Here is a 20228-nt window from a genome sequence, read left to right as displayed (position 1 = left end):
AATCTTTGCGAGGGAACGCAATCTTTACGTTCGAATGCAAAGTTGTTTTGCGAGGGAACGCAAAGTTGTTTTTTTCGCTTACCATGTCACCTTAGCTGCGCCATAAACACTTCCGGGTCATCTTCCATGTGAACAAAGGCGACGAGGACGGAACGTTTGTAAACATGAAACAAAGCAGTGGGAAAGCTTTCCCAAAGCGACTAGGATGGAGCATGTATTTTTCCACTGCTTTGTTTACACGTCGCTTTTGTTCACATGGAAGATGATCCGGAAGTGTTTACGGCGCAGCTAAGGTGACATGGTAAGCGTAAAAAACAACTTTGCGTTCCCTCGCAAAACAACTTTGCGTTTGAACGTAAAGATTGCGTTCCCTCGCAAAGATTGCGAGGGAACGCAAAATGTTTTGCGAGGGAACGCAAAGTTATTATTTTTTTTTTCTACCATGTCACCTTAGGGGCTCCGTACCATAAGGGTCCTAGAGTCACACTTGCTGAAATAAGATTTAACTTGATTATTTGAGGTTTCCGATTGCTTGAGGCTTCACATCCATCCAGCTTGTAATACAAATTCACGTGTGAATAATAATCACCCCTGATATGTCACACCTGTAATCTTTGCGAGGGTACGCAAAATGTTTTGCGATAGAACGCAAAGTTGTTGTTTTTTTCCTACCATGTCACCTTGGCTTAGGGGCTCCATATTATGGAGAAAGGTAGACTTTATTATTTTAACATTTGTTTCTTTTTTTTGTAGACATGAGTTATAGAGTCTGGACAAATCAGACGTTTGCCACTGGCTTCAACAAGTGGATTAGGGTGAGTATTAAACCTTTTTCAGTAATTTATTTTTATTGAAGAGTATTTCAACTTTATTGAAAGTAATTTTGACATCCTTGTGGGGTTTCCTCACTTTCACCTGGTTTTGTGTCAGTGGAGGCTCTTACAGGACAGGTTTATTCAGTCTGTTCTGCTGTCATCATTATGTGCTGATAAATAAATGCATACTCTGATTGCTCTCATTTGACCATGCATGGCTTTACTTTGCTTTTTATAGATGGCTTCATCTAGTCAAGTTATCTTTATGTATGCCTTGTATTGGTGCTACTAACCGTCTTTTTTTTTTTTTTTTTTTGGTCCTCCCTTAGTTGCAATTGCTGGAGATTATATGAATCCATCTGCTAATGACAGCCTGGTGTGTATGGCTTGCGTGCATGTAGCTGTCATTTGACTGAATCTACTGGACCTGTGTCACTTCTGTCCTTAAACAAGGGTTTGGCATTCAAGTTAGGGTTTAAAGTTGTAGTTTCAAGGCTTGGATGGAGTTTTAAACAAGTGTTAGGGTTAAATGTAAATGTACTAAATTAAAAATGAAATACATCTGAAGTGAACAGTGTTTTTTTTTTTTTTTGTCTTCACATGTACCACGATAGCACACTTTGAAACAGCTGATATAGAGCACTGTCAGTGAGAGCAGTGAGTGGGCCTTATCTACAGGAGGTGGGGTCTACAAGTGTGTGCGTGCGTGCGAGTGCTTGTGTGTGTGTTTAAAAAAAAAAAAAAAAAAAAAGGCACTATGCAGTGAGAGTGCAGTTATGCAGCGATCCAGTGTTGAAAGCAGCAGAGTGGGCTACCGATGAGGTAAGAATGCTGAAACATGCATGCTCTAGCCTAATTGTGCTCGTGTTTTTAAATGTTGATGGATATTTTGCTTTTAGGGGGACAATTCAAGACATCAATCCAAGATGTGATAAGTGGGTTGTCATAGACGCTCACCATGCTCTTTCGGTGGACTCTTTACCTCCTGTCATGGCTTTTATCATTTCACTCCGCATTCCTAACCGGAGAACATCCCAAGGGATCCCCTCGTAGACCTTTTGATTCTGGTTTTGGAGAAAAAGTGCTCGGACGTTCCTCAAGTCCATCTGTGAGTTGGGACTATGGTCAGCAGGGAGTTCTCGGTGAATACAGTGATGTTGAGGAGGAGACAATGCCGCCGCGTCGAAGGGAAGAGGAACTGGAGACAGAGAGTGCTGCAGAAGTTACCCCATCAATAGCTTCTTCAACAGATGGAATTATGCTGAACATTATCCCAACTGGACAGCCTGCTCCAGATCTGACATCCAACAAGGAGAACAGCACTCCATCTGTACCCACTGGCACAGCGGGGAGGACCATTACAACAAAGGCTGTCTTTGAAGATATGGTTGCAACTAGAGGAGCTAACACAGAGATAAAAAGAGGTAGAGTCCATCCATTTGCGGGGAATAGGCACAAAGCCCTGCTGCGAATAGTAATTGATAGCATTCCTAAAATTCATTGTTGTCTAAATTAGTGCTTTAACTGTAAATACAACACAAACTATGATCTCAAAACACTTTACATTACCCTTAAAACCCTTAAAACTACATGACTGACAAAATATTTGATTCAGAAAAAAAATACACTTGAAGCACAGGTGCGTCTAATCAACAAGCAGGTAAACAAGCTCGTTTGTGGCGAAAGCTAAACTGGTGCATTGTTTTTACTTTCTGGACCTGAATTTTCCACCCATGGAGATAACAGTCTTCTCGCTTTCTACCATATCCTTGGCAGTATTATAGGCTGTAGCTACAGCTAGTTCAGTTGCTAGAGCTTGCTAGTTGGACCAAGTGGTTAAGAATGTCTGCATCACAGTTCTGAGGTTCGGAGTATCGCTTCCTCCTACAGTCGATAAAAATGCATCCATTTACCAAATTGAAATTTCCATAGGTGTGGCTGTTTGTTTATCTATTTGTGTCCTGCAAATGGGTGGCTCGCCTAAACAGTCTAATGTGTACTCTGCCTCTCGCCCAAAATCAGCTGGGATAGATTCCAATTCACACGCAACCCTATTGAGGACAACTGCTATAAAGAATGGATGGAAGCCAAGAGCGTTGCTGTAATTGATCCATCCCACTTTTGACAATATTCTCTTCCCATGTGTGACAGTTTTACAATACACTGAAACACACACACTGAAACAATTGACATTCAAAGATGGCAAATTCCAAGGAAAAGCACTTGTTGGTGTTTTTGGATGAACAAATCCCTTGATAATGGGGACAAGAACTAGGACACATTCCATTTATAACCACTAATAAATCTGAGCATCCTTTTCTTCTGAATGAGGTGCACATCACTCATCAGAATCTTATTGAAATGATTCAATAACATGTAACAACCCCTCAGTGCATTAATAGCCGGGCAAAATGGGAGCGGCGGAGAAGTCGATATTGTCTCACTCGCATGTGCACTCGTTACTTGAGCTTGCTCCCCACTCTCTGTGTGACCCACTTACAAGCGTGTTCTGTTTTATAATGGATTAACTTCACATACTCCACTTCATTTCTGTACCGTACATCAGTGGGGAGATTGCAATCTTGGAGGACGCTTTCTCGCAATCTCTCCTTTTAAAACAGTTTCCAGGTAATATCTAACATGCTTTCACCATGAAAACCATAAAATATATGAGTTGCACTACAGTTTTTATAGCAATACTGAAATTAGCTTGTTTTGAGGAGGTAGTCCTGTCGCGCGCCACTGAGCTCCCTCCCCTTCAAGGTCAATGCCAATTACAGTTTTCATTACAATGACGACTGTGGGAGGGAGTGGGGGGGGCATGGCGTAGTTAGGGTTTGTGTTGAGGTAAATGTTGAGGAAAATGTGAGCCTCCAAAAACACAGTAAAAGCATGGATTGTATTTTCACTCACGGGGCAGCATATCGTCCCCAATCCACGGAATTGTATCTGAATACTGATAGTTAATCATCAATGTCATGAGATTGATACATCCGTTTCTTTTTTGATTCTCACTCAGTGACTGTAAGTATGGCTGAGTATAATTAATTGTGCTATGATTGACTAGCGACCAATCCAGTGTGTCCACTCCAATATCCTATTTTCAAGACCGCTTGTGTTACGATCATGTGCCACAATGTTGAACCCCAAAAATAGAGCTGACACTGAATTGAACAATCAACTAAGAAGCACAGTGTTCTGTCAGGGTGGTAGTGGAGGTTGGGTTGAGACTTGCCCCGGGTTTTCACTGGATGCGGTTGCGGTGCGGTTGCGGTGCGGTCCGGCGACGCAAGCAATTAGATTCCATTCATTCGAATGGTGCAGTTTACACCGCTTGCGGGTGCGTTGCGTGTCGACTGCGGAAGGCCTGCGGCGTGCCGCAAGCCTTCCGCAAGGATAGCCTATTTTCTATTTTTGCCGGACGCCGCAGCGGTAGGCCTCCGGCAAATGGCAAGCTAGCACAAAACACATCGAGCGGGACAGGAAGACCGAGGCAGTTTCAAAATAAATTTCCGGTTACCTTTCAGAATAAAACACTCGCCAGCTCCTATTTCGCAAGTTTTTCATCAAAACGTGACGTGGGCGTCGCCGCCGGGCCATGTGCTCATTCACGGTTTAGACACCAGCGAACATGGACGAGAATAGGTTTATATTGGAGGTGGAAAACCACAAAATAATATATGACACGGCACATCCTTTTTATAAGGACTGTAATGTATTGTGAGTTTGATGTTCGCGATTGCTTGTTGTGCCCGTCTCGCTTGCCGTACTGAGCGGCAGCCGGACGCGGAAGACAGAAATAAAGAGTGGACCCGCACTGACCCGACTCTCGTTATTAATATACTTTACAAGGACAACCAAAAAAAAGGATGCTGCATGGAATCTCATATCTTTCTGCTTCTCTGTTGAGCAGACTTTCTGTATGTTTGTCGTTGTGAAATGCCACATGATCGCGCGCGCGCGGTCCCGCGAGACACGTTGGGAAGTGGGCGGCGACGGAGCTGCCGGACCGCAGCTGTGCGGAGCCGGTGTGGATTGACAAAAAAATTGACCCGTCCGGAGCACGCAGTCAAGACGCACCGCACCGCAACCGCACCGCAACAGCATCCAGTGAAAACCCGGGGTTGGGGTCAAGTGTATGTAAGGCAAGCAAGGAAGCAGGGGCATGGAGTCCAAAAAATGTTTAATGAACAAAAACAAGGAGGCAAAAGTAAGGTATAACCTGAGAAATCAAAACAACCAAGTCCAAAAAGGGAAAACAAGACGAGGGGGAACAAAGCATGGTTTGGGGTGTAGCAAGAACAATGCACCGACACAGACGGAGGGGAAATTTAAAAAAAATCAAGACTACACTCGCAAGCACACCTAGGGACAATTCAGAGCGCCCAATTAACCTGCCATGCATGTCTTTGGAATGTGGGAGGTGACCCGGAGAAGAACCACGCACGTACGAGAAGAACATGCAAACTCCACCCAGGAAGACCGAAGCCTGGGCTCGATCTTGCATCCTCAGCACTGGGAGGCGGCCGTGTTAACCAGTCATGCACCATGCCGCCCAACCCAAAACATGACATATGCAAAAAAAACTAACCCAGCCCCAACCCAAACCACGACAGCAAAAAGATAATTAAAATACACAGCCGTATAGGAACAAACTGATATCAGAAACCAAAAGAAACAAACACAAAGATTCCCAACGATACTAGAATATTTCTGAGTCAAAAAGCAAGTAAGGCAAAAATGACTCGAAACTACACAAGTTTAGAACAAACGGGTATTAAGCAAACAGAATCAAATGCACTACTGAACACTACACAAGTGAGGCAGCAAAAATAGACTGGAAAAACCGGAATGAAGCAGGTACAACCCTGAACGTGGTGGAGAAAACAAGCACATGACTGACAAGGGCAAATAACAAGTACTAAAAAATATTCTGGCAACTCGCTCATATAAATCCACCCTTTTGAAACTAATGATAACGCTGAACAGGTTTACCCTTGGGGCTCCTCACAACCCCCTGACCATTACCAAGCACTAGGAACAAAGCAAACCTTTCAGTACAAAAGCACATGATCATGACAGCTTAATTCTCTTTTTCCAACTCAAATGTTATTTTCTTGTCATTTGATAGATGGTACCCAAGGCGCTGATGATGACCAGCAACTCCCAAAGCCTAGTGGTCCTCTCCAGACATCAGTCACACCGTGTGGAACAACTATCCCAACCTGGACTCCCATGTACCAGGATGAATTTCCACCCAGTGACTCCCAGAGTCCCTCTCTGGATCATAGTCCTGCTCTTTTTGTTCCTCTGTACTCGGACTGGAACACTGCCCTCGCCACATGGGGATTTGCCTGGGAAGCCCACATTTACGGTCTTGGGTCCATCTTTACGGTGTTTGGCCTGATTTCAGTGGTTTGCCTACTGGGCTTGCCCTTTCGCTGTCCATCTGGAAGCCCCTACTTCACCTTGCTGCACTTGTTCCTTCTCGGATTCGCAGGAACTCAGGCGTTCTGCTTGCTCTATGACGCTTACAGACATCAAGACCGTCTCCCTCCTCTGAGTTCGCTGTTGCTCTCCCAGCTTCCCTTCCCTTGTCTGATATCCGCCTTCGCCCTGGCCTTCTTCCTTCTTTCTCTGCGCTCCCGCAAGCGTCTTTCCCTTTCGCTCGCCATCTCCCCCTCACTGTCTGCCCTCCCCAAACCTTGCCTCCTGCTTTCTTTATCCCTGGTGCACTTTGGTGTTTCTCTAGGCTGCATTGGAATTCTCCAGCTCTTTCACAGCCTCCCCACTATCATTCTCCTGGTCCCTCAATGCGTCTTTGTGTGTTTGGCACTCTTTCTCTCAAGCTCCTATGTCATATTTTACTGTTTGATTCAAGTGGACACCAAACACATCTACAGGCTAGATGACAACGGGGAGTGTGGAGGATCTCCTGAGTTGACTCACCACGCAAGTTGCCCCTTTGCAAAAGTGGAAGACTGGGGCCGGGCAGCAGGTGCCGGAGTCGGAGCTTCCTTGTGTTTGTTAGGATGCGGAGGCCTACAGCTCTATGGAATCTTACACGCTCTTGGTTTTGGCGGGGTTGAAAGCTATGGCTTCCTGCCCTGGCCCTGGTGGGGATATCAGATCGGATGCAGGTTATGTGAGGCCGGAGTTTGCCTTGGTTTGTCTCTCATTGGCACGCATCCTCTGTTCTGTCAAAACACGTCTTTCAAGGCTCATCCAAGGCCAGGTACATGGTCTCGACTGTCCTGCAGCTCGCCCTCTCGCGGAGTCACCTTGCCCTCTCCGGGACATGCAAATTCACCTGTAATTTCCGGGTCTCAAGACAAACCACAAAAGATGGTAGTGTGTGGTGTCACGACAAAGGGACAGTCGGAGGTTCTTCCTCTTGGCTTGATGGTAGATCCTCCTGCAAATGGGCTTGCCTTTATCTCTCTGCCAAACCAATGCCAGACAACTTTACTCCCGACACCCACAAGCCCAGTGCACAAGCCTAAAAATGTAGACTTCCATCTATCTTCTCTGAGTTTAGGGGCTGACTCTACAGTGGACCTACGGCCTCCATCTCCAATAGACCTGTCCCGCAGCATAGATCAGGCTCTGTTTAGTGAATCCCTATTCGCTCACAGTATATTTGGCTTGCCAAGACTCTTTCCTAGTTCCTCCAGCCATTCACTGGGTTCTCCTAAACAAGGCACATCAAAACAAGGGACTGCCTGTGAGAAAAGTTCTCTTTATCGAACCTCTTCGTGTTGCGACCTGGATCAAGAGAACAATTCTAAACATTCCCAACCTCACGGTATACTGGAATCACACAACAAAGCACCCATGTCATCAGAGAAGTCTGATTGGAAAGGAAGTATTTCTGGTTCAACTCTGGGCCTGTGTAGCAAAGCCAAGGAGACAAGAAAGCTGCGCTCCAATTCCTGGGCCAACAGAGGGCAAGGCATGGCACAGAACAACCTCCCACGTGCTATCCCTCACTTGTCTAACTACGTCCGTTACCGAACCTTGAGCGTGGCTTCCAAAGATGGCCAGCAATCTGAACGATTGGCAGGGACTAAACACCTGAGCGAGAGCAAGCAGCTGGAATGGGATCTGGCCGTGCAGGCGGAGTTTGTCAATGTGTGCAAGCAAATTGATGCTTTGAGCATTTGCAGTGACACCATTGAACTGTAGCCTGTTAGTGAAGTCTCTGTATGCGTTTTGAGTGCACATGATGAGATTATACTTTTTAGATAAATGTATAAATATGCTTATTTAACAGAGAAATATCCAGAGTAAATAATGTGGGGATTGGGAAGGTATAGGTGCATCTAAAAAAAACATACCATGTCAAGAAATATTTCATATGTTAGAATTTTGATAATGCTAAAATAACAGCAATTCTGACATTCACCATCTCAAAAACTTGGAAGCCATCATAAGAAACAATCAAAATAAATTTCCATACGTATATTAGGTAGAAATTGCCTTTGAAAAGCATTTCCCCACGGTTAATATATAAAAATTAACAAATAAGAATATGAGTTTTTAAACTTTATTAAAATAAACTGACGTATATCATAATTTATTGAGATTGTACATGTATAGTAATTTTGCAGTATATAAACCTTAACTTATTTTCCCCACATTTTGAATTTGTTTTGTATATAATTCATATATTTTACTATAGACTAATTTTGTATATGTTTATATAAGAAGATTTCTGGAGTGAATTTAATCACATTACTAATCACAGCAGGAAAACAGCTATTATAGTCTTGTGATGACCGGTTTTTGTTTTGTTTTTTTTAATCCCATAATTTAAATGATTTTATTCATAGTGGTGACATTTACTGGATATAAAATTAGTTATACCTTTGCAATCTAATGAGATACAAGAGCTACAGTTGTCTTCTTATTGTGATAGCAATGCTTAGTTTTGATTGACACTGTCAGAAAAATGCACAAATATATGTAAATAATAATTTTACCTAATTTTCTACAAGAAATAGACCAAATATTACAAATTGCTTTCAGTATAGTGCAATGGATTGCAACAACAAACAATTTTTAAATGAACTCTGACAGTGTCAATCAAACATGATCAATTATCAGAACATGAGCTTTTTGTCAATCACTGTTGTCTATTTATTCAAAAAAACAAATGTGCACGTTCCAGCAGTCACAAAAACGCACATACACACACGCACGCGCACAACTACAGGCCCTTTTACGACACAAGAAGAAAAATACACATTATTACATCTCTGTACAAGTTTGTATGTTTGTTCCTTATGTCGTAATTAGGCAAACCATTTTATATAAAGACACCAGAAGATCCTGAGTGAGATTACACACTGTACTTAATATTGTGAAAACCCCTGAATTTGCACTGAACTGAGATGCTAATGGAGGAATGTATGTTTATTTTTCTCCAAAAATCAGCCAAAAAAAAAAAAAAAAAAAAAATCTTTTTTCAATAAGTTCACGTTTGTGTTGCCTTCCATTCATGATGAAATAAAATGTTACATTTTAAAAGCACAAAATGTTTTTCTTCTTATTGCCCGAGTTTCTAAGCAAAACATGTTCAGTGGACACTTAATTAGGTACACCCATACAATCCAACGTCATCTCTTTATGCAGTGCATTACTACGCCATTGTAAACTATGATAACAAGCAATTTGTTAAATATACACAAAAATATAAACTTGTCTAAAATGTATTGATATTTTGTATATATACAGTATATAGTTATTGATCTCAGTATGTGTACACTGTATACAATCTGTGTGGAAATGGATAAATAGGCCAAGGTAGGTATATTAGTTTAACAAATAAACAAATATATACACCATATTTTTTTCGGACTGGAAGTCACACTTTTTTTCATAGTTTAGCTGGTCCTGCGACTTATACACAGGTGAGACTTTTATATTTTAAAATCAGGGCTCGGACTGGCACCTAAACGTGTTGACGGCAGTGAATAAGTTCCAGTTGTATTTGAAACTTCCGCTTCTAATTGTGGAAAAGTTTTTGTTTTTAATTTAAAATGGCTTATCTTAACTAGAGTCTTGTGCCACAATGTGGCCAAAGGTAGAATGCTGGTCAATTATTTCGCTTGGGGAAAAAAATGCTAATGTAAAGCAAAAAAAAATAATAATAATAACCAACAGAAGTCGCAATAATATCAATGCTTGGCAGGCTGTATTGAGGAGAAAAAGAAAAAAAAAAGAGTCAGAGCCCGGGCAGGTGTACCTAATGAGATGAGTATCTCAAAGCTCCCTAAAGTGGGACACACACATAATCATTCTTAAAATATGAGACCCCCAAACATGACAAAGTAACAAATCCGGTCACATAATTAATTCACTAATGCCAGTTTGCTCTTGAAAAAAAGTCAACTCGACAAGTTCATGAGAGAAGCAATGCAGTGTATGATGTCTATTAGACGATTGATTGTTAAATATTAAATATGAAGGTGAGATTTCGGTAGCCTGTTCACGTGTGCGTTGTTCGTCTGCTCAGCAGGGCCGGGGCAGGGACATCCGGTCCCGAGCGGGTGTTTCCCTTTCCTCCGGCCTCAGTAAAGTCGCTTCTCATAACTGCAAGTGAAGAAAAATTAGTGAAAATTGACAAATTTTTTTACATGTGGTGATGACATTATCACACTGTCTGTCAGACTAGTGATTCCCAACCATTCCAGGAGTGCGATATAAAATGATCCCGTTTCAGTTAATTGGACCAAAAATTGTTAATTTACAACAAAGTTTTCCATCTAGCTATGCCAGCGACAGATAGTGACAGTCACATCAATTTAATAGTCCACCATTAAATGGTCTTGCAGAATGTATATCAATTAGCTCAATAAACATTGGGAAACAAGGTGACTGTATTTGGGTCGAGGCCACTGAGAAACAGGCCATGAACAGTACAAGAAGATGAAGGAAAAAAGCAGCATGGATGTACTTACATGGTACAAAAGAATATCTAATATGACAGCATGAATAAGAAGAGGAAGAGAGAAGACAAGTATGATGTTTCATGGCGATTGCATCCAACAACAGGGCTGAATAAAGTGAGTGCAAAACAGGAGAGGGTTGGTAGGGGTCTGTCACCACGCTACAGACAAATGATTCAAATTGCACGGCAAATGCACACAATGGAAAAGGAAAGCTTTGAGGGTAAATGTTCCAGAAAATACTTACGAGTGAAGGCCGTGGACGCCACCTTCCATCTGAGCAGACATTGTTCTCTTCTCGAACTTCAGCTCTCCAGAGTACATCATCGATCTGAGATGAAAAAATAAAATAAAACGATTAGATGCAGGGAGGCAGTACCTAGCCTCAACCAGCAGATGGTGGTGTATCTCTTTGCTTCTAATCAATGGTTTAAGGAGAGACTATAAATTGACTTGAGTGTTTGTTTACAAATAGTTGAATCTCAGGAGTGCCTGCCCACACATCAAATGTGACATTAAACAAGCAAGTAAATCTTTTCTAACATCCCTATTTTGGAAAATGTGGAAAATATTCCTGCTAGCTTCTAGCAAGCATCACATAATTGATTGTTTACTTTGTTGGTGACAGTCACAAATGATTGTGTCCCATGACTTTTATCAGCAACAAGTGATGCAACATGCACTATAACTCTTTTTAATAGCAAATACAGAATAGTGGTTCAATATCTCATCTGTATTGAGTAAGCGTGCACGTGGGTCTGTGACTTCCTGTTCTTGCCACACCTCCCTGTCCTTCCTATTGTGGGTGGGCATCTGAGCCATCTGCATTAACTTGCCAAGGACCTTTCCCTAGCAACATGTGTGTTATTTACCCACTCATCAGAGAGAGAATTTGCAAAGCGCCATATACAGTATTTGTCCTCATTCAGGAGTTGGTCCCTGATTATTATTTTTCTTACCGTAAAATTGACAAACTCTTAGCTCCGATGTCCTGGCAGCCATGTTGAATGCCAGCAATGAGGTAAGGCGCAAACTTCTGGATAGAGCCTTTGTCTTGGACTGACCCAGATACACCTTGAGCCACCTTCACCTTGTCTCCCTCACTGTCCCCCCCCCCAAAAAAACCAACAACAATAGGCTATGTGTAAATTAGGAAAGCAAAAGGTAGCCATTGGCCCACCTACAGTCAGCCCACCTGAAATAACGTTTCAGACTGTTGTTTTTCTCCATGGCATCCAAGGACCCCATTCCTCTGTACTTTTTCAAACGCACCCCGTCAGAAAAAAAAAATTCTCCCGGAGCCTCGGTGGTCGCCGCAAGCAGTGAGCCCATCATCACTGAGAATAGAAAACATCCATGCATCAATTTTCCGAACGACAGTAACAAAAATAGCAAACATCCCTCAGTATGATGACATTTACACAACAAATCACAACCAAACATTTCGTCAAAATAAATGCTTTCTAACAGTGTCAATCAAAACAGCTTTGTCACCTTAAGAAAGGCAGAATTCTTGTTCGGCTTCATTGTACATAATCCAGGCGTACCTAGTGAAATGGCTAATGACCTAATGTACCTAGCAACCAGTCCAGGGTGTAGGCTCGAGCATACGTCTAATGAGGACAAGTACAAAAAAAAAAAATTGAAGGATGAATTTCACGTCTCACCTGTCGACGCTCCAAGAGCTAGCGCTTTGACCACGTGCCCGAGGGTCTGAATTCCCCCGTCAGCAATTACAGGCACTCCAAAGCGGCGGGCATACTCCGCAACCTTGTACACAGATGTACCTTGGGGTCGACCGCATGCCATCACTTTAAAGCCAAAAATAAAAAGGCAACAAATGATCAAAAATAACGCCCTGTAATTGAAGTCCACTATCTCTGGGATTTTTTTTTTAACAGATTAAAACCCTAATCATTTAAATGATGGTGTGTTTTGTTTTGTTTTTTTTTACATTTTCAGGTTCAGACATACTGTTTATTATTGTGCGTGGATGCCAAAAGGTGAATTTAATGTGTTGGAATGTATGCATTAAGTGCCTATGGTATCGTATTTGTTTGCTGATGTGGGATGTCAAGTCCATTTGTTCAAGTCTATTATTCAGACTAAGGTGGTTTGTTTGTGTTTAATCATTGAACAACTGAATATGTGATGCCCAAACAAATAGAGTTATTTATGTAACATGGTCGTGTACATGCTAGATGCATGGTATTGATGCTTTGCTGATTAATCTTTTCATGTTGTTACAGACCACAGGAAATACATCCATCCAAATGGAACACAAATATGAACGCAGGCTGTTCACTTGAGCAAACCCATCTTTATCTTTCAACGCTGAACATTTAAAGTGGATGTCAAATAAATAAATTCTTTATAATAAAATGCTCTATGCAGCATCACTTGTCTAAAGATGGCATTCTGATTATATTGTGTTTGTAGAATGTGAATTAAGCGGCAAAACCCACCCATTTTTATCCATCTCAGGGGGTGGCCATTTTGCCACTTGTTGACTGAAAATTACATCAGAGTGCCTACGGGCTCAGCTTGCAAACATTACCTGAGCCCAATTTGTGTGTTACATTTGAAAAAGGTTTTGAGTTATGAAGGTATTATGATGTCATTGGCCTACAAAAGCAACCTCTGACTTAGAGACAGCTTTAATTGATGTGCCTGTTAGCTGGCTAACAGTTTGTCTCAGTGGTGAATTGCTAAGTGATTGGTCAACCCAATTTTTGTCTTGATAAAATAAAAACACAACTGTAAATGGGTGAATGCTTGTTTGCGAATGCTTTACAGACATTTACCTTCCTGGGTGATGCAGATGGAGCCACAGCCCATGCCCACCCTGAGGGCATCCACGCCAGCATCAATGAGGTTTTTAGCCTGAACAGCTGTTACCACTAGAGAGAGACAACCGTGTGAAGAAGTGGTGATGATGCTCGGTAATGACAGATCTCACAGTAAACAAGCTCACCGTTTCCTCCAACCACCTGGAGTTCAGAATACTTCTGTTTGATGTAGTTGATCATGTTGATTTGGTAAACTGAGTTACCCTGGGAGGAGTCCTTGTAAGAAGATGGTTACGTGAAGGTGATCCAGCTTTTTTGTTGTTAAATGTAATGTTTTTTTTCCCTCAAAATTATGAGCTTGACCTACCAGGACCACCACATCCACCCCCGCTTGCATGAGGAGGTCCAGTCTGTGCTTGTCATCATCCCTGGTGCCGATCGCTGCCCCGCAGAGCAGCTGTTTGCGGGAGTCCTTGGAAGCCAGAGGGTAGTCTCTGTTCTTCTTCAAGTCGGTCCTGGCAATGATGGCCACCAGCTCGTCACTGTCGTTGACAATCGGAAGCTTGCCTAAAAAAATAGAATAAAAAAAAATATATATATATATTTTTTTTTAAATATGTGTGTTTGGGGTAGTGATTGATAAGTATTGATTATTTTTCCTCTCCCGTAACCCATGTTTACCTTTTTTGCTACGTTGAAGAATGTCATTAGCCTCTTTTAGTGTGACACCAGCAGGTGCGACGACTAGATCCTCCCTTTTTGTCATCGCCTATAAAAACAGGTCAGATGGAATCTAAATGACACATATTAATGTATTAATGAATACATACCTCCTCCAGGGGTCTGTCATGGTCCTTCTCAGATAGAAAGTCAATGTCTCTGGAAGTCACGATGCCGACCAGCTTGCTTCCCATATTGCCAGTCTCTGTAACAGGGATCCCAGAGAAACCGTGGCGGATCTTGGCCTCGAACACGTCACCTACCGTGTGGCGGGGGCTCATTACCACGGGATCTGTGATGAAGCCTTGTTCGAATTTCTGACAAGAACAAAATATGCCAGATTAAGCCATCGGTTGTTTGTAAGCATGGAGTCCTTTTTTAAAAACACTTTCACATTAGCTTCGTTTGGTCGGTCTTACTCAAACCTCTTTTCTGTTTTGCCAAACAATGGAAATTGACCAAGTTTACCTAATCAGTGACAGATTTGGACTAGACAAAAGTGAACAGTGGGACATAATTTCTTTTTGTCCACATAGCAAAATAACAGAAAAAACATTCCAGTTCCTGTTCTGGTTCTCTGTCAGGGTTACCTGTTTGACATCTATTAAAACACGACACAAAAAGGAGAGAAGACACTCAGTTCAGGGCTCGCGAGGAGAGAGGAGAGGAACTGACTGAGACAATTCAGTTCTGCACTCTCTGAAGATTCCTCTCCTCACCCTCTCTATTTATTTGGTTTTCCATGCCTTTTCCCCGCCCCTAGTTACATGGGTGTTCCAACGCAAAAAATGCAAATGCAAGGCATAGTTGGAACACAATGTACTTGTTTGTCTATGTGTTGTGGATGTGAGTGGATGATTGCTGAGTGCATGTGTGGTCACGTTTGCAATCATTTCTTTAACAGAAAACAAGCGACCTCAGCAGACTGTCTCGAACCATTCTGCTGCATTAGATGTTGTGGTTCTTCAGCTTTTTGAGTCATCTTCAAATTAGCCAGGCTATGTGAATGTAAGCAAGAACATTCATTGCAAGCAGAAGGAATTCTTTTTTGCTAGCAAGGCAGTCTTCATTGCAAGCAGAAGCAGTCCTTCATGGCAGCAAATATATGATAAGAAAACATATATGGCTAGGCTATGTGAATGTGAGTGCAAAGCAAAGCATTCTTCATTGCGGCAAATGTATGATAACTTATTATTTACAATTATTCCTACATTCTCTCTCTCTCTCTCTCTGTTGTTTTTCAGGCAGTACATCAGCATCGGAGCATTCACATTAGTACAAAAAGGCTAATCAAGCTGGTTTCATGACTTTAGTTAGCTTTCTCTGGTCTGAACAAGTTTACTGGACCAACCCTCCCCTGTTTGGTTTCTTGTAGACAAGGAGTAAAAGAACTAAAATACATTACAACTAACAACATTAGATACAGTAGAGATGGTCTCGATGACATTTCACCAAGCAAAGCACACTAATGGAGAACAACAAAGTAATGTGAAAAGAAACGAAACAAGGGGAAACAGACCGAGTTTACAAAAACAGGTCATTTGGTCCAGACAAAACCAAAAGAATTAAGAAAAAAAAGTAAACAAACAAATAAACAAAAAGGGACTCAGATTTCTTCGCATTCACATTGCAAGTTGATTCTAAAGATGATCCAGTTTGTCATCTAGGGCCTCAGCAAATACAGCAGCAATACCAAGTAGTAAATCTTGACAACTTTGAGTTCACATCAGAGATAAATGTACAAGGTCGTGAATAAAATGTGACGCCCCGACAAGGTTTGAGTTTGTTTTGACAAATTTCAGGCTTACTAATCAATCAGATTTCACACCTATTTTCCGCTTTTTCAGATCAGAATCAGCTCATTGGTCCATTTCTACCTGGTTTCTTTATTCCATATAGAAAAATGCCCAAAAAACTGAAATGCATCTCAAATATGAGAAATAGGAGAAAAGCTGGTGTCCAAACAAACCACACCAATGCATAAAACTCACAAAATTTTAAAACATACTAAAACTGGGTTTGTATGAGGGAACCCTGGTGGTTTGGATGTCTTAAAAGGATCAAGACCATGTTGATTTAGAAAAAAATAAACGTATGTACTGCTTCTAAACGGGGATAATATGTGAAAACATCCTAAAAGTATCATTTGAGTTGCATCATCGCTAATGGCATATCATACCTTGACTTTGCGCACCTCATTGGCCTGGAACTCAGCTGTACAGTTATGGTGAATGATTCCAATTCCACCCATCAACTGAAACCAGCCAAACAGAGACGACAGGTACTTTTTTGGTATGAGGAAATCAGACAGATCAACTGGATGACCAAAAACATGCCACATGAGCTGAAGTGTGGCTGAACTCACTGCCATAACGATGGCCATGGACGATTCTGTGACTGTATCCATGGGAGATGAAATGAGGGGCGTCTTCAGAGTGATCTTCCGTGTTAATGCAGAGGTTAGGTCCTACAAAACCGCAAGCATTTGGCGGACCACAATGTGAGTTTATCACATGAACTGCATTGAAGCTGGGCGATTACATTTGCAAACACTGCAGTGTGCCCATGCTCAGACCACATCGCAGATTTGCATCTGAAGCTCATTTGTTAACCAAATGATAATTTTGTTTCATTGCACGCAATGTGCCCAAAAGTCAACCCCAGAGACTGAATTCAATTGCTTGAGGTCAGGTAACACAGGTGTATGACTGTAGCGAGCACCTGCTCACAAACAACAGCCCATGTGACCCGCGAATGAAATCAATTAAACGTCCCAGTCGAGTTAGCAGAGGTGAAAACAAGGCGAGGATGCGATACACCAATGCAGATTGTGTGGGGTGATACCGCAGTGTCACTGGTCAATTTTTCACGAAATGAACTGTGGTCCATCAATCGATCAGTGAATCAATATTTATTTATATAGCACTTTTCACACAAAAAATGCAACTCAAAGTGTTTTACATAGTTTAAAAACAAATCCCAATGGCTATTGATACTCACCACCTCATCAGAAGTAAAATCTATGAAACCAGGCAAGATCACGAAGTCACTGGGAAGGGGAGACAAAATCTATGTTTTAAGCATTGTATCTGATTGGCTCATTACATTTGTACTTGCTTAACTTCATTAGAATTTGGCAGAATGTAGGGGAGACCGGGGCTAGTTGTATCACTTTTTATGCTTTGATATATTTCTTGGAATCAATACATCATATATAAACAAAACGTATACCAGATGAAAGACGAAAGTCTTGGGGATATTTTTCGTGTTCATGTCATTTTTGTACCTTGTGTCGGTGCAGAGTTATAAGCCATCAAATAGAAGGAGTGAACATGTGACATGTTGCCCCATCAGTGGGTAAGTTGTCACACTATACGGGGTAAGATGTCACATTGGATTTTGCAACTAATGAAACAAGGACAAAATTATCCTTGTTCTCCTGTTTTGTTTTTGTTTGTTTGCATTTACAGCCAGATAAATTGTTTATCATTGATCTTGACAATTTACTATAGTCATTGAGTCACTTTAACATAAAATATTATGAAATGAATTGAATTAAAGTCTTTACTGGCATGTAGGTCATAGCTCTCAGCCTCAAATGTCTGTTTTGCTTCCCTTAAACTGGAAATTTGAGATTAAATAAAAAAAAAAAAATAAAGCATTACAGTTAAGGGATGGATGGATCAATGAAACAAAACCTATCAAACTAAATTCCTCATTCTTCAGACTCATCATCTGAAGAACAATTCTGGCATACACAACAGAATTGCCAGAGGTGCATTTTTCATTTGTCTATTCTTTGCATATGTGACAGCAAACCCCAAAATGATTGAGACAAGTTGCCCCAAACGACCATGTTGGCTAAAACTTGCTCTAGTTCAAAGTTAGCTTAAAACAGAGCAGTGACTGAGGCATGACAAGATGCCTGAATCTCTCCTCTAACGAGTCCTGTCTATGTATGACGCCTGTTTCGAAATATATGAAGGTGAAAACATTTACTTTGGGTTGTGCAAAACAGATAACTGGCACTCATCTCAGCTCACAATGTGCTATTCTCTTCTCAGACAGTACACAACCCCTGACCATTTATACGAAGAAAACTAGTATTCCACTTTTTCGTTGCGCCCTCTGGTGGAGAAGAAAATTGCAATGTGACAACTTATCCATGATACAACTAGCCCCGGTCTCCCCTAATATAAGTAAAATTGACTTAACTCTTTTACTGCCACGCGTTATCAAAAAAATAAAACTTTGATATATGGTATATGATCATTCACGGAAAGAGATATAATGCTTGCATCTGCTGGCCATAGTTGGAGTGTTTTTGATTCCACAACCCATTGACCAGGCAGTGCTGCACTTAAGACGTTGCACTGATGAAAAAATAAAAAATAAAAACAAAAAACTTAGTTTACGTCATTTAACATTTATGGCGGCATACGTCGTGATTTTACTAATCGTTATTAAACATTTTTGGCGGTCAAAGAGTTAAGTGCGTTGGAAATTGGTATATTTCCTTTTTGTATTTTCACCAAAGAACCTGATAGCTTTTATCAATACATTTATTACATTGTGGAAAAATATGTCTTTTAAGGCGAGCAAGGGTAAGCTTCAGTTTACATTTAAATGTTCCCTTATTTAAAACATTAATCTTCCTATCCAAATGGAAATATTCAGTTCCGAATTTATCCGCTTGACACTGATAAAGCTTGCAAACAGTATGACGCCCATAAAGGAAACAAGTGACACCATTATCGCACGCACACACATGCATGCTTTTAACATTCACTCAGCACTCAGTCATCCTTGAAAATAGTACTCCTCAAAATAATCCTCCATATAAAACCCATGCAGTAATATGTTATCACTGACAAGATTACACAGTTAATGGAAGACACTGCATAACTTTCTGTGTCATCTGGGGAAGCGTATGTTGTGCTCACGACCGTGTTGTTGTCATCCCTTACTTGTACGTCAGCCCGTCGCCAATCGCAAAGAGCTGTTGTGCTGTCAGCCCATCCTCGGGAATGTAGCCTGTGCCTCCGCTGATCAAGTAGTCGGTCATGCTGAGGTACAAAACACAAACATGCTCAGAATTTGTGGAATAAACCTTTTTATAATGTGTGGAAACAAAAAGGCACTTGGTCAATTTTGTGTGGCTGAAAAAGAAATCGACTACCACAAACTAAATAAAATCTAGATTTTTTTTCAGTCATTCCGGACAATTATGATTTTAATCAGTTTTAATATATTAAACCCAACAAACATTAATATAAAGGTTTCATTTATTCAAAAATAAATCCTGTGCAAAATGTTCAGACAATAATGTATACTGATTCTAAATCAGTTTTAACATAAACCTAACATTCATAGTTTGTGCTTAAATGCCACAATTAGTTGGTAGCTATTATAAGCATGTGTTGTAAATCACCCATCCACCATTCTGCCACTTATACAATACAGTATTACAAATCACAATAACATTTGGATGTAACAGAAAATAAAAACATCATTGAATGATCCAGAAGACAAAACTCAATTTCATGATTTAGCAAGTTTTCAACGATTCGATTTTTAAAATGAAAATAAATCGAATGAATTTGATTTATTACCCAGCCCTACCACTAACCGAAGTAATGATAAAAATGTGTTGTCTTTGAAATTTCATCAAGAGGTTCACATTTATTCTAGTTTAATTCAATTTCTAGCCTGCTACCCATCTTAGCATCAAATGAGCATGTCTGTGCTAATCCGAGCAACACAAAAATAAATTAACCTGTCCCTCAATTATCGTTAACTATGACTGGATTTTCACTAGCCTATGTCTATTTTTGAATCAACTTACCTATTGAAATGTAAATTGCAGCTCACGTTCCATCTCTTTTGAAATCAATTTACCTCACCAAACATTGTCACCAATTTTTTTTTTTCTGACTTGCACATCACGCCAGTCT

The 20228-nt window shown here is 41.0% G+C and overlaps 2 protein-coding genes across 5 annotated transcripts in view; one reads left to right on the top strand and one right to left on the bottom strand.

Annotated features, from left to right (window-relative positions):
- The first annotated feature begins 790 nt into the window (after positions 1–790).
- prrt4a (proline rich transmembrane protein 4a) lies at positions 791–9331 on the top strand. Its single transcript, XM_077515699.1, has 4 exons — positions 791–815; positions 1145–1637; positions 1715–2239; positions 5947–9331. The coding sequence occupies exons 3-4, from the start codon at positions 1774–1776 to the stop codon at positions 7998–8000; spliced, it is 2520 nt and encodes an 839-aa protein (XP_077371825.1). The 5' UTR covers positions 791–815; positions 1145–1637; positions 1715–1773; the 3' UTR covers positions 8001–9331.
- impdh1a (IMP (inosine 5'-monophosphate) dehydrogenase 1a) overlaps positions 8554–20228 on the bottom strand; it is a 13344-nt gene continuing 1669 nt past the window's right edge. The window contains exons 2-16 of one of the 4 annotated variants that reach the window (XM_077515700.1): positions 19242–19340; positions 17275–17323; positions 16640–16741; positions 16454–16558; positions 14385–14591; positions 14236–14323; positions 13922–14121; positions 13740–13830; positions 13570–13665; positions 12433–12576; positions 11961–12102; positions 11725–11868; positions 11013–11096; positions 10778–10794; positions 8556–10409 (exon numbers count right to left, since the gene is read on the bottom strand). In XM_077515700.1, coding sequence (XP_077371826.1) covers positions 10306–10409; positions 10778–10794; positions 11013–11096; positions 11725–11868; positions 11961–12102; positions 12433–12576; positions 13570–13665; positions 13740–13830; positions 13922–14121; positions 14236–14323; positions 14385–14591; positions 16454–16558; positions 16640–16741; positions 17275–17323; positions 19242–19340 — 1672 coding nt within the window. In that variant the 3' untranslated portion in view covers positions 8556–10305. Of the gene's footprint in view, positions 10410–10777; positions 10795–11012; positions 11097–11724; positions 11869–11960; positions 12103–12432; positions 12577–13569; positions 13666–13739; positions 13831–13921; positions 14122–14235; positions 14324–14384; positions 14592–16453; positions 16559–16639; positions 16742–17274; positions 17324–19241; positions 19341–20228 lie in introns of all 4 variants that reach the window. The other 3 variants (XM_077515703.1, XM_077515701.1, XM_077515702.1) reach the window with 3 other exon arrangements.

The sequence above is a fragment of the Festucalex cinctus genome, chromosome 3 (assembly GCF_051991245.1).
Source record: "Festucalex cinctus isolate MCC-2025b chromosome 3, RoL_Fcin_1.0, whole genome shotgun sequence".
In the NCBI taxonomy this organism is placed as follows: domain Eukaryota; kingdom Metazoa; phylum Chordata; class Actinopteri; order Syngnathiformes; family Syngnathidae; genus Festucalex; species Festucalex cinctus.
The sequence above is the reverse complement of the archived record's forward strand: the minus strand, read 5'-3'. Positions and strand labels throughout refer to the sequence as shown.